General features: G+C 42.6%; 1 protein-coding gene across 10 annotated transcripts in view; it reads left to right on the forward strand.

Moving 5' to 3' along the window:
* Window positions 1-3,026: 3,026 nt before the first annotated feature.
* The window catches only part of LOC108699962 (dynamin-1), a 55,853-nt gene continuing 43,466 nt past the window's right edge, over window positions 3,027-15,413 (forward strand). For 5 of the 10 annotated variants that reach the window (XM_018232725.2, XM_018232724.2, XM_018232717.2 and 2 more), the window contains exon 1: window positions 3,029-3,397. In XM_018232725.2, the coding sequence (XP_018088214.1) occupies window positions 3,237-3,397 (161 nt within the window). In that variant the 5' untranslated portion in view covers window positions 3,029-3,236. Of the gene's footprint in view, window positions 3,398-15,413 lie in introns of all 10 variants that reach the window. The other 5 variants (XM_018232720.2, XM_018232719.2, XM_018232726.2 and 2 more) reach the window with 3 other exon arrangements.

Below are 15,413 nucleotides of genomic sequence, written 5' to 3' on the forward strand. Positions count from 1 at the left end.
TGGCAAATGTTCGTATAGAATGACCCAATTCTGAGAGTAGAGGGGGGAATGATATCTAGGTTGCAATATCAGCTGCAGCTAGCAGGTGGCACTGTACTGTTGTTCCATTTGCTTCACTCCGCACCATTCTGCAGGTAGTACAATTGCTGCAGGTACCTGCATTCCCTCTTATGTGCCATTCTGACATGCAAGTTATGAAATGCCAGCAGGTCATTTAAGGGCCCTGGTGTCTGCACAAATTTCGGCACAAGGTGCTGTGGCGTAACAACGCTGTGCTGAACAGAAGATCCTTTCTGGGCCCTCCCTAACCCACCAACTTGTGTCCCCTGTTCCATGTCTACTCGTGCCCGGTAAGAGAACAAAACAGCTAAGGAGGGGGGGATTCCTAGACTATTCCTAAGACTATAGTTACTCCCCTGTGTGAGTGCACACAGACAGATCTGAGTAATCATTAAAGGGGTTGTTCACCTTCAAACACCTAGTTGTTTTCAGATAGTTCACCTGAAATAACGTCTTTTTACAATTAATTTTCATTTTCTATGTGTGACTGTTTTTCAAATATTGAAGTGTCATGTTTCACCTTCTAAAGCAGCTCTGGGAGGGGGGTCGCCGACCCTATAAACTGTTCTAAATTGATACATTTAGTTGATACAGATACATTCCTTATCTTTGTCCCTGCTGAACAGAATCCCTGAGTTTCATAAGGGCAGAGACACACGCTCAGATTCGGGGAGACTTAGTTGCCTGGCGATAAATCGCATCTTTTTCGGGGTGACTAATCTCCCCGAACTTCTTCCCACCGACTAGAATGTAAACTGCAGGCGGGATGGCACTCGGAGCACTTCATATTCCGAAGTCGTTCGAAGTTGCCTCACGAGGGAACTTTGGGCAACTTCAGAAAACGAAGCGCACTGATTGCAGTGATTAACATTCTAGCCGGCAGGAGGCAGTTCTGGGAGATTAGTCGCCCGAAAAAGAGGACTAATCTCCCCGAATCTAAGCTCTGCCTTTAAAGGCAGCTGTTAGAATTGATACAATAGTTGCTAATATTTCAGAGATGCTGCTGAGAAATGTATCAACTAAATGTATCAACTAAATGTAGTAGTAAATTGTAACAGTTGAGAGTCTGTACCTGGATTACTGAGCTGCCAGACTCAAACACCAGAAACTGGAACACTAAACTTTAAAGTTAGATTTTGAAAAAAAACATTAAAAAATAAATAATGGAAAGTGTTTGAAAAAAGTCTTTATTTCTGGGGAGCAATCTGAAAACAACTGAACTGAAAAAAAGTGTTTGGAAGGTAAACAACCCCTTGAAGGGGCAAGCTTTTGCACCTAGCGTTATTGCACCCTTCAGAACATATCCATGAATACTGGTACCCTATCTTATAATAAGTATAAATATATAAGTATGATTTTGCAAGTGGTGATTTAGTAGGGGAACAGAGCTGTAATCATCAAAGGGTTACATCAATATGCTAAAGGGAGAAGCAAATCAATTGGAGATGGTACTACCTGCCTCTCTTTACTGATGGGACCAATCAGGGCAGCCATCAGGGGGGGACAGGGGGAAGAGTTGTAGGGGGCCCCGAGGGTAAGGGGGGCCAGGCCACGCCGCACTTTCTTGATTAGCTGGGCCCCCCTGCTTTCTGACAGCTGCTGACTTCGGGAAGGCAGGGGGCAGGAGCACAAGGGGAGGTATTGTCTGTCCATTACTTCCCCTTATTGTTCACTGAGTTTAAGTCCCGGTTGAGCTGCTCAGGGATTGGATAGCTGAGGTTTGAACTTCTCCTCCAGCTCATCCAATCACCATGCAGCTTTACCAGGACTTGAAATTCTGTGACCAATTAGGGAAGAAAATGCTGTCACTGGAAGAAGATACAGCCACCTGTGCTCCCCTCCTCCCTTCTGTAGTTGGCAGCTCACTGACAGCAGGTGGGCCACACTAATGAAGTAAGTGCAACATGACAGGGCCCCCCTAAAGGTAACCCTTTGTGGTCCCTGTTGTGTGGTGGGGCCCTGGGCACCAAATTTTTTTTAAACTTCTGGGGGGGGCAAGTTTTTCTACATGGACGTTTAAGGGGGGCCCTGGCCACCAATTTTCTTATAACATGGGGGGGGGCCTGGCCACCAATTTTTTCCCCCATGTGGGGTCCTAGCCACCAATATTTTTTAATGGGTGGCCCTGACCACAAATGTTTTTTTTAATGGGGGGGCCCTGACCACCAATTTTTTTTATTAACATGTGGGAACCATAGCCACCAATGTTTTTTTTTCTTTTAGTGTGTGGTGGGGAGGGCGGACCTGTAGGTGGGGCTTGTGGTGGGCACAGCCCAGGGGGCCCAGGAAATTTTTTCGTATGGGGCCCTGCGATTTCTGATGGCGGCCCTGGGAGCAGTAATGAAGTAGACATGATCCAATACACAATATGTATGCCTCTCTATCTCTCTGGGGATAAAGCACACTAACAGTTCCTGTTGTAGCACGAAATGTTTATTTGCACAAGAGCCACCTTTGTTGAGAGTAGTGGCGCAAGTGACAGTCTGTCTCATCCCTGCAGTCAAAGAGACTACAGACTATACTTCCCTACAGTGCTGGGTGCCCCACTCCAGACAACCCAGCCAGCCACGTCGCAACCCGCTTCCCGCTCGTCCATGCGCAACGCAAACGTAGACGCTCGTGCGAGACCGTGCGCAAACGAGGACGCGGGAGTGCGCAAGAGAGGAGGTTTGTCAGTGGCGGACTAGGGATAAGCTGTTTATGAGGTACGTGTCTGGCGCCCCCAAGATTTGCGCTCTAGGCACGTGCCTCTTTTGCCTACCCCTAGTTCCTGCTCTGCCTCCCTTCACTCTCTCAGTGATCCTTAGCGCATACAATTTCGCGATCACGCTCCCTCTAGCGGTGGCAGCTGCACATTGCCCCCCCCCTCTTCATCCTGTCCTTGCTGCCTATCGCACACTCTTTAGCGTCAGGCCCCATCTAGTGGCAGCAGCGGCACATTGCTGTTTAATTCCCCAAGGAGCATCGTCTGCGCTTGAGTTGGCAGTCAAGGGAAGGCGCAGAGCGCATATCTAGGAGGAGGAGAAGAAGCAGCAGCAGCAGGAGACAGACGATCTTAGGGGGTCCTACACATCTGTCCCCGCAGCCTCCCTCTGTCACTGGGTAAAAGGTGTATAAGAAGCTTGTTTAGACCGACGATCCCAGGCTGAGCCAGACACACGGCAAAGCCTTCGACCATGGGCAACCGAGGGATGGAGGAACTGATTCCTCTGGTCAACCGGCTCCAAGATGCCTTTTCATCCATAGGACAGAATTCCAACCTGGATCTGCCCCAGATCGCTGTGGTTGGGGGTCAGAGCGCTGGGAAGAGCTCGGTTCTGGAGAATTTCGTTGGCAAGTAAGTGAGGAAGATGATGGCTCATCTACCCGCATTGTAATTACACCAGGAGAAGGGTTGTCCTTATATGTTTATTAGCAATTGCTTTTATTTGGCATTTTATTATCGCGATCTGCCGCTTAAGAATGTTTTATCGCGACCCGGTCCAATAGAATAACGACGAATAATGGATATGCGTGAGCAAACAGACCCAAGGATTCACCTTGTCCAACAGGCACAGGCAAAGAGAGGGGTCACCAGATCTGTCATTGTCCTTGTACAGAACAGGCATAACATGGCAGTCTCCTACAGGGCAGTGGTGGTCCCGACCCCCTTTATTATTAGCGGGGTACCTGGAATATTTGTATAGAAACATGCTTTTCAGGAGAGAATGGAGAGGAAGGGAGAAATAAAGATGGGGGAGGTGTTATGGAATACAGTGTGTCTCTTCTGCAGTGGAGGAAGGGGGCGGAGGGAGGAATTATAGGACCAATGTTATCAGTCTGCTGCTTCCACTACAGGGTATAGAGCCCTAGACATAAAGCCCATATACAGCCCACGGTTATACAGGGCACAGATAGGGAAATCAAACATAAACTGACAATTGATTGCATGAAGATTGCCAGTTCATTATATTGAGGGCTACGTTACTTGACCCTGTAGTATTATTTGTTATTGGGCTAAGGCATATGAATTTTGGGGTCCAATGCACCTTTCTTTTTTTCTGCAAGTAGTTGACCCCCTCCTCTTTAATATATATTTCAATGCAACTGTCTATTATGCAGTGCCAATCCAGGATGGTATAGATAGAAAGATACATAAATAATAGATACATAGATACATAAATAGATAGATAGATAGATAGATAGATAGATAGATGATTGATAGATAGATAGATAGATAGATAGATAGATAGATAGATAGATAGATAGATAGATGATAGATAGATAGATAGATGACAGATATATGACGGATAGATGGATATTTAGATGACAGATAGATTGATAAATAAATAGATGGATAGATAGATAGATAGATAGATGACAGATAGATAAATGGATGGATAGATAGATGGACAGATAGGATAGATATATAAATAGATAAATAGATAGATTGATCGATATATAGATGGAGAGATAGATAGATAGATACATACATACATACATACATACATACATACATACATAGATGATAGATAGATAGATAGATAGATAGATAGATAGATATATAGACAGATAGATGGACAGATAGGATAGATAAGATAGATAGATAGATAGATATATAGATGAGAATAGATAGATAGATAGATAGATAGATAGATAGATAGATGGATAGATGTAGGTGGTGTTGCAATGGAGTATGTGCTCCATGGATGCAGTCATTATGTGGCGCTTGGTAATGATAACATATCCCTTGCTGGTGCATTAGGCAGTGATGGTGCAGTTGGACTGGCTGGAATGAGATGCAGGCAGTACTAGCTCCTCAAGGTGACACTGGGAGTAGCAAGCACCATTTCTATGCATGTGGCTGAATGGGTGAGATGTAATTGAATGCAGTGCCTTGATACTGACATGGGAGAGAGGTGCAGGGATTCTGCACGGAATAAATATTTTGTCACTGTTAAACAGGATGTGCCCCAGAGCCTTAACCTGAGCAGGAACAAGTCTACACTGTACCATACAACATAGACTTAAAGGGAAACTACAACCATAAACTGTTTTTTCATCTAATAAATAAAAATACCTAAGCAATTCTAAGCATTTGTAAGTAAGTACACATTTCTTTGGTTAATTGCACATTTCAGTGGTTGCAATGTTACGTGTAAATGTCATTGCAGTTGAAAGTAACCAGTGTCTGTTCATGGAAAAGGAAAGGGGGCAACCCCCCCCCCCCCAGGGCTATGAAAAATGCCTTTGCCTGGGGTACTATTCTATTGAGGAGTAAACTACCACCTTCTGTCTTGTCCCAGGGATCCCTTATGGCTGCCTCTGGCTGTGTTAGGATTGTCACCTGGCCGGTATATTACCAGCCTGGCCGGTAAAAATGATGGCTGATCTCAATGTTATTAATAGGGAAAAAAGATAAATAGGAAGGCCGGTATTTTTTTCCAGAAAAGTTGGCAACCCTAGGCTGTGTTCATGGGCAGTGGGGTAAAATCCAAACTGTACTGTTCATTGACATGGCCTGGGTCAGCCATAAGGGATCTGTGGGACAGGGAAGGGGATAATGATTGCAGTACAGTGCTCCATAGAAAAGTACCCTTGGCTGGTGCATTTGGGGGGAAGCACTTTGTCCAAACCAAATTGCCAACCCCAGTGATAAACCCTTTTCTTGCCCTTTCATCAGCAGGGTTCTGCTATATTGTTTCTGGAGTCAGAACCAGCAGTGCAGAAACTATAAAAAAAATCTAAAGAGCCAGACAGATGCTGCTTTCAATAGCCATTGCATTTACAAATAAAAAAACAACAAAAGGTAGGTGAGCGGAGATTTACTTTAATTAGTAATGGTAAATCTAATGCAGGGTGACTAGCAAATTTATTAACCCTGCTACCTGATAAGCACCAGCGACATCTGAAGATGTAGGGTTTTATTTTTTGTTGGTGGTGATCATATTGCTTATGAATCCAAAAGAGTAGTTTGCCACTGTCCACAATTATTGGCCCCAGGGCGGCACTGCTTCATTATAGGGCTTACTCTTTGGAGCAATCATGGGTGCTAGCAAATACATATATATGTTTACATATCTATACAGAGCTACAGACCTGGATTGGCAATCTGTGGGTTCTGGCAAATGGCAAAGGGGCTGCTGTAAGATGCCATAGAAAGACGCCATTTAGTGAGCTGGTGGGGTCTGTTTGGAATCTGTTGACTTGGATTTCCAGGCTCCAGACCTACTACATGTGATCATCCACATTGTACCAAGAACACCCAACCTCTGTAGATCATCCTTTGTGTTAAGGTGGCCATACACGGACAGATTAAAGCTGCCGATATTTGTCCTTTAGACCGATTCAGCGCTTATCTTATCATGTATTACCACCTTTACTCTGCTCATCTCCGCCCATACACTAACCACCATCTTTGATCTATTTAATTTGGAGTTTCACAGCAGAGCTGACAGATTTTCATTTTGTGTCCATCACTGTAACCCTCATTTATGAACAAAAGTGCACATTTAACAACCTGTTCAATAACCCAAAGTAACTGATCAGCAATTAGCTTGGATCATTATTGTGCAGTTTATAGATGATCTCTCATTGGTTGCTACTGGTTGCTGTAGTGGAGCAAATTAACAGTTTTTAAGTAAATTAAACCCTGGTAGAAATATCCTGTGTGGGGTGAGGGCCATGGAAACAATTAACATATACTGTATATGATGCTGATATATCAATTACTTCCCAACACAGAGTTTGCACCTTACTGCCTTGAGCAATGACTGCCTATACGCATCTATGTCTAATATTGCCCCCCCTGATTTTGGAAACAGATCAATCACATTTCAAGGGCAGGCCCGGATTTGTGGAAAGGCCACCAAGGCCCGGCCCTAGGGTGGCATGATTTTAGGGGGCGGCATGCCCAACCACACCCAAATTTGGTCAAAAACACTGGGGATCCCCATTGCTCCGGGCCCGATGATGAACATTTCCATGAATAAAGCGGAGGGGACAGGGACGACATCCGGCCCTGTTCAGGGGTGCAGGTCTTATTTCCTTTATTTTGCTCCAATATTTGGTTCCATTTTCGTTAGAGAGATATTCTGAGGCAATTTGCAATTGGTTTTCATTTGTGTTTTTGAGTTTTTTAGTTTATTCAGCAGCACTCTGGTTTGCAATTTTATCAATCTGGATGCTAGGGTCCAAATAACCTAATTACCTCAGCAACCATGCATTGATTTAAACAAGACACTGGAATATGAATAGGAGAGGCTTGAGTAGAAAACAGAGTAATAAAAATAGCAATAACAATAAATGTGTAGCCTTACATTTGTTTTTTAAATGGGGTCAGTGACCGTCCCCCCCATTTAAAAGCTGAAGAGAGCCAGAAGATGAAGTCAAATTAAAAAAAAAAAACTATACAAACTAAATAATGAAGACCAATTAAAAAGCTGCTTAGAATTAGCCATTCTACAATATATATACAAGGTAAACCCCTTTAATGATACAGCTTTCTCCTCTTTAGATCATAAGGCTGGAAATAGAGAATTTTAGGTAGTCAGCATTAATTACACATGAATCATGTGTTGGGACAGACTAGGTCATCTGACATGCAAGCAGTCATGCAAAGGCCGTGTTGTATATATGTGTATGCACATTACAGCCTTACTGCTTAAGCTTTCCATTTACACAAAAGAGAAAATGGTTTTTGACCTTATTTGCTTTAAGTGCTGGAAGCTTTGACACATTTCCCTAAATATACAATTTTCCCGGATGTGGCACAATTTATTCCTGGTCACCTGAATATGGTGTAACTTCAGTTCTTTTGTATGTACAGCAATTATAATCTTATTATCCCTTATTTATATAGCCCCGACATATTCCACAGCAGGGGAGCTTACAATCGAAGGTCCTTATCACAGTCACACACACTAGAGGGCAGTTTTATCAGAAGCCAATTAAGCTGCCTTCGGGTAGCTTAAAAATACCTGGAGCAACCCCACATTGGCATGAGGAAAACATCCAAACCTCATGTATCAAAGCGATGTTACCCCTGCAGCACTGTACAATACATGATTTGGGTACCACTGTATCAGATCAGTTATTGTTTCATCAAACACAAATACAAAATTTTGTAACATAAAAACAATACACTGGCTGGCACAGATGGCTACATTGTTCCCAAGCAGCAGGCATAATGGCAAGGGATGAGATTTCTGTAACAATGTATAATAATGAGGCAGATCTGATAGCTACATAGTTATTGATCTTAACATACACCCAGCTCCCGACTGGAATTCAAAAAAGGCCCTCGCATTTCAAGTATACAGAGGCCCAAACAGCCCCCAGAGACCCACTAAAGGGCAACTTTCTATGGCAGCTTACAGCAGTCCCAGATCCGCTTAAATGGGTGGTTCACCTTCAGGTTATCTCTTAGTATGGCCAATTCTAAGAAATCAAAGTGAAAAGACAACTGCTTGGCACGCACTCCACAGGACTCCAGGTAGCGGTAAAAACGTATTTCTTTATTGCACAAACATATATCCTAACGCGTTTCGTGTGTTGCCACACGTAATCATAGGCAATTCTAAGAAATATTTCAATTGGTCTTCATTATTTATATTTTTATAGTTTTTGAATTATTTCTTCTGACTCTTTCCAGCTTTCAAATAAGGGTCACTGACCCCATCTAAAAACAAATGCTCTGTAAGGCTACAAATGTATTGTTATTGCTACTTTTTATTTTTCATCTTTCTATTCAGGCCTCTCCTATTCATATTCCAGTCTCTTATTCAAATCAGTGCATGGTTGCTAAGGTAATTTGAACCATAGCAACCAGATTGTCTAAATTGCAAACTGGAGAGCTTCTGAATAAAAAGCTAAATAACTCAAAAAACACAAATAATAGAAAATGGAAACCAATTGCAAATTGTCTCTCACATCATACTAAAAATAGACTCAAAGGTGAACAACCCCTGGATGCAGATCTGTCTGTACGTGGTTATCAAACTAATCAGCTAGAATAAGTGTATGGTACAGTTGTAAAAGTGTATTTCCACCTGAACAAAACTGAACCTCTTAACTGATGCTTGTCTGGCTAATGTCAAGGACTCCCAAGCAGGGGCGTAACTACAGAGGAAGCAGACCCTGCGCTTGCAGGGGGGCCCAGTAGAATAGGGGGGCCCAGTGAGGCCCTAATTAATATCCAATTTTAATATGTCTGGGTAGAACAGGCCACCGTATCAATATTTTGGGGCCCTAAATTGAATTTGCTGTGGGGCCCAGTGACATATACAGTAGTTACGCCACTGCGTATGTTAATGGGCTCCTTATATTGGCCTGTCCATTCTCAATGGGCCCCAAAGCTAAAGAACATGTGTCTTTATTAAATTGTGCAGTTTGTCCATCCACCGGTGTGTTGTGCAGGGCTGCTGTATGGCCGGCTACAGATTAATGTGTTCTTAGAGGAGAGTGAAGGACACCTCAGATGCACAGGGTGACTCATTCACCAGCACACAAAGGTCCATGATGGATTGACCTGTGATTTACATTAGGAAGCTGATATAGAGGATTCTCTGGGAACATGGCATTTCAGTTCGTATCCCCTGTGTCCAGAAGGCAGAGGTCGAAGGTCAAGGCACAGATAGGGAAATAAGGTTGCAGGGGGTTGGACTAGGTGGAGATTCAGGCACACAGACATTTGTTTGGCAATGTACTGGCCTACGCGACATCACTATACATATAATTACTCACATATACATCCAGATAGATATGTGGATAGGGATTATATACCGTAGTTATAATCTGAATAGACCTTTTCTGCACTGTTGGTTATTACTACATGCATTATTGAAACAAAGTAGCAGTAGTTTGCTTTCCTCTAGCCAAGCCTCCAGCTGCCACAATGCCATACATATTCTGTAATGAACATAGTAGTATAGAAGGAAAATATCAGAAGGGTGTCTGCCATTGTTGGATGTGGAAAGTTGTGCAAAATGTCCTTTTTGGGTTTACTTCCCTTTGAAATATTTGTTAAATGTTCTGCCTTATTTCTACATATAGTTGTGTTTATTGTACCCCTTGTGTATATTCCTCAGCAGGCCTGAATTTGTGGAAAGGGCACCAAGGCTTGGGCCTAGGGCGCAGGATTTTAGGGGGGCGGCATGCCGTCCAACCACGTTCACTTTGGTTCAGAAACACAGGAAATACAATATTTTTTTTCAATTTCCTGTGTGCCAATCCCCAGTGCACCAGACCTGATTAAAATTTGCATAGGTGCAAATATATATATATATATATAGTCCGAAAGGCATGAGTGCACACAGTGGTTTACTTAAAAATATAATTTTATTTTGTTACATTAAAACAGGCCACCGGTTCGGTCCACGCCTAGGACCTTTATCAAGATATATATATATATATATATATATATATATATATATATATTTATATATATATGTATATATAGATATATATATCAAGTAGAAAAAACCGCACTCACAGGTCTTGTCAATGGTGAAAAAGAAAAAAACTTTTATTTCAACGTTTCGGCGCAATGACTTGGGCCGTCTTCAGGAAGTGAAATATATATATATATATATATACTGTATATATATATATATATATATATATATATATATATATATATATATATATATATATATATATATATACCTGTTTGGTAAGTTTAGTAAGTTTTTTTTAATATGCCACTTTATTTGATATAAACTACAGTATTTGTTGCTTAAATATTAATTTTGTGGGTATAGTTTTCCTTTAACTGCTTGCTTAATCCGGTGCATTTATTTCTCATGCGACTTTATAAAGGAAAGTGACCTGTTACATTACCTGCAACCAATGACACTTACATGGCCATATACCAGGTATTTTTTTGTAGCTGATTCAGCTATATCATGTGACAGTGGCATTTGGTTTAGGTTTAGGGGTGCAAACACATACCCCTTAGTGTTTATTTATAAAGCACCTGGGCCTGCGCTAGGTGTGGAGCACATTGTCAGTGGGCACAAAGTTGGCTCTGTCCTTTACTGGCTACCATAGGGCCTCCATTAAGTACAGGGCTCCGTTGCAACCTGTGCCCCCTGGCACTCCCTAACTTACGCATCTGAATGACAAGCAAGTTAGGGACACCTATGTGCCACATGCTGCCAACGTGCTCCAACATGCCATGGACCGGAAGCAATTCTTCTTCATTTTTTTGCACCTTGTCTTGCACATAATAAATAGCTCCTATTGTATCAGCCAGTCATCTATGATACCAGGAATATTAAGGAGAGCAAGGTAGAGCTAACTGGATGCTTCATTCCCCCTACGGGGCAGTCCTATGATTTAGTAACCACCAGCCCATACTTACACCCTTTTTTATTATCTCTCTCATCCTTTCATCTCTGTGTCTCTCACTTCTTCACTCTCCCTTATTCATCCTTTCTTCCCCGGCAACTTACTGGGTTGCTGTGACAGTTATCTGTGATGACAGTATCACAGCCCTGCTTGCTTAGCTAGCTGGTTTCCATGGAAACTGGTGATTTCTCACCCCCCATCAGCTTCTGGGAAGGAAGGAGATAACAGCCCCCCCAGCCTGGAAATCAGACCTGGCCATGTGATTGGCCAAGACGCAGGATGCTTTAATCATAGGATGTAAACACAGAATACTGACAATAAAGGGATGTTGGTGGCACAAGAATAATAGAATAGGTGCTTAATAGATTTTTAGCATCCGGCATCATTGTTCCATTGCTAGAACCTTGATCAAGTCTGATGTGGTTGTTCCAAATATATAATTAATTCCCTACAAAGAGATTAGCCCTTTTCTGATTTGCATACTATTAACAGAGGCCCGACAGGGTCTAATTGAGTATCTGTGACCATTAATATTTCAGCTCCTGCATAAACTGGCAGGTCTACTTGTGCTCATGAGGTTTAACTAACTCTGGATGTAGTCCGTATTAGTATTTATATAGTGCCAACATATTCCGCAGTGATTTACAGAGATTATGCATCATTCACATATGCCCCAGCAGGGCTAGAACTAGTGGTAGGCCTAGGGTGCGATGGGTGGAGCACTGGGCAGGTACCTCTTCTGCCTAGTCCTGGCTCTCTTATCCCTTCTGTCACTTGCCAACACTTGTCACTACGTGCTCACCCCCTGCAACATTACTCAGTGGACCCTGCACCCACCAGTCTGACCCTGCACGTGGCCCGGCTAGCTTGGTTTGCCTCTGGCCCCTGCCACAGCAGAGTTTATAATCTAAGGTCCCATTCACTGACACAGGAGATTATTTTAGCCATTCAAACCGATAACATGGTTATAACATTCAAACATATAATAGTATCACGTTGTGACTTTCTTGAAAGCTTTGAAGCTACGAACCCATCTCATCTCTGCAGGCAGCCCCACTATGTGTGCGTGTGCATCTATGTTACTGCTTGCCAACAGTCCCAATATATATACTGGGGACATTTTTTGTCATGACCCTAATCCTGTCTTTTTTGGGCAATCCCTGTCCCCTTGTACAGTGGCAATTATGGTTATTCATGCAGATATGTGATTTGATATACCGTATATGTTGCATGTGCCTGCATGAAAGTCAGGGTGCCCCTTTGCTCATGACATGGGTACAGATATAGATAATGATTGGTATATATGTCACAGTTATAAGAATATGAAGCAAATACACATCCACCCCAAATCTGACCCTACCTGACCTTTAAACTGGGCTTTCGGGTGTGTCTAGAAGAGCCATTCTTTTCAATTCTCACCCTAACTGTTGTTGGGTTTGCACATCCAAATTTAACTATAACTAGGGCAGCCATCACCACGTTGCTGCTATATTTCCAAAGGTGGCCCAAAAGCACAAATTAGTATATTTAGTATATCACAAGATGCCCATATGACTTATACAAGGCTCGAGAAGGCCATATTGCTTACTATTGGTAGTTATGCTGTGCAAGACCATCTTGAGGCACAGCAAGATACAATTTGCGTCTCAAGGACACAAGAAGGTCACACAAGCTGAACTGCTGCTTTGAATGCTACCAGTCGATTCCTTGTACTGATCACTTTCATAGAAATATAAGCGCTGCACTGATGGAGTGCTGGACTCTCCTCTGTATGGCAATTATATAAGAAAGAAGACCTAGTGCCCTGTGCAGTGCATTCATATACAGTGTAGGCATCTGTACTAATGTAATTCTGCAACGGATTTACGGATTTATGCTAGGTATGCGCTCAGTTGTTTCACTCATCAGCAGAATGTATGACGATTTCTGACCAAAGCTGCAAATATGTCTATTATTATCTGTTTATTAGCAGTCCCAGGCGTAGCCTAGTGAGTAGGTGCAATAGAATCCTCCTTGTTTAGATTTTGAATATCTAGAGGGGTAGTGGACTGAATGTCTACCCTACTGTTAAGGAATAACAGCATTACAAGATGGGAAGCAGTGGCAAAACTAGATATTACTGGGCCCCACAGCAAATTATTTTTCAGGCCCCCAAAATGTCTAGAGATTAGGGATGTGCCAAATCGACTTTTTGTGATTCGGCTGAATAATCAAATTCTTTGTGAAAGATTCTGCAGAATGCAAATTAGGAGCAGGAAAAGAAGCCATGGAAAATTCTTACTTCCTTGTTTTGTGATAAAAGTCACGTAATTTCTCTCCCCGTCCCTAATTTACATATGCAAATTAGGATTCGGTCTGGCCGGGCACAAGGATTCAGCCGAATCTGAATTCTGCTGAAAAAGGCCGAATCCTGGCTGAATACCGAACCGAATCCTGTATTCAGTGCATCCCTACAAGAGATTGACCTGTTTTACCAATTTTATTGAAATTGTATATGAATTAGGGCCTCATGGGGCTCCTATACTTCCTGAGTCCACCTATAGCCTGTTTCATCTGTAGTTACGCCACTGCTGGGGAGCCTTTACCCATGTACTTGTGTGCCCATACATATGTCAGATATATTTTATTAGCTAAGCCTACTTAATTAGCAGGAGGATAACTATTAGGGCTGCCAGCAAATTCAAATTTTTGGGCTTCTTGCATGAGTTTGGGGACACGACAGCAGCAACACCCATGCTTACCATTCTGCCAGTACTTTCCAGGGCCCCCTCTCCACCCGACCTACCCTCCTGGTTGTGGGGGTCTACTCCTCCAGCTGTTACACCAGTGCTCATCAGGTATAAATGCAGGCCCATGCATGTAAGGACTGGGGGTGTCTTAAGGAGGTTGGTTTAGATATGTCCAGTAATGGTCAATATAATTATGAATTCCTTAATTACATTATAATTGGCTATATATACACAATATAACATGTAATGATTTGTCTGACTATTATAAAGCATTAACATCTGTCACAAGAGCAAAAACATTTCTTCCCTAGATAAGTATATAAATATATGTTTGGGTGGCTGCCAGAGCAATGCAGCACCTCTGTGTTTCTATAACAGGGTTGGCAATACATCATTTTAGTAGAAGATCTTGGTGTAATGTGGTACCTATGATGTAGGTTGTTGAAGATTCTAAACCAGGATTTTCTACTTTTGGTATTTGCAGAGGGACACACTGATAGTTTCAAAGGCCCATTAGCTTTGAACAAGGTGTTTTCAAAAGGTTATTTATCTATGCTTGAGCCTATGACCCAGCTCATACATCATCACTTCACATAAAGACTGGAAAATGTATTGATAGAACATGAAAGGAGCAGGCTAGCATGGAAAAAAATACACATATTCAGGAAAGTCGCTTGGCAGGTGTGTAAATAATAAGCCACAACTGCACTTGAGTGTAGAGGTCCCAGTGAGGCCTTAATCAATGAGCAATTTCTGTATATCTTGGATAAGGAGGAGGCAGCATAGGTGGTGGCAGTGGAGCAATCGGTGGGCAGCAGCGGAGAGGGGTGGTGGTGGAGCACTGGAGGTCAGCCAGTTTGATCATAGCCTGTACAGAGAGATCCCATATAACTATGGCAGCATAGGAATTTCCCTGTACTAAGCACAATTAAAAAGGAGCAGCCTCCTAAGTTTGCTCACATAAAACTATGCCAGCATACCCATTCCTCTACTACTATTACTAATGGCACAGTGGTTATTTGCTGTTCTATATGGCCAGCCAAACTGTGACACAGTAGATAAAAGTATCAAGGGGGTAAGAACAAAATGCACAAACCTCCCTAAAAATATTTGTGTGATACTTGTGACTTGCTCAGATTGCCCCCCAGTATCTTTTCCTCCCAAACTCGCCCCCTCCAACCAAATCTCTATTTTTTTGCCTCCCTGGAGATGGCTGCAGTGGGAATAATTTTGCTATGTCCAGGTCAAGTTCACAAACAATGAATTACCTAGACATCAGGTTGTTGACAGGCAGAG

The sequence above is a fragment of the Xenopus laevis genome, chromosome 8S (assembly GCF_017654675.1).
Source record: "Xenopus laevis strain J_2021 chromosome 8S, Xenopus_laevis_v10.1, whole genome shotgun sequence".
Taxonomy (NCBI): Eukaryota; Metazoa; Chordata; class Amphibia; order Anura; family Pipidae; genus Xenopus; species Xenopus laevis.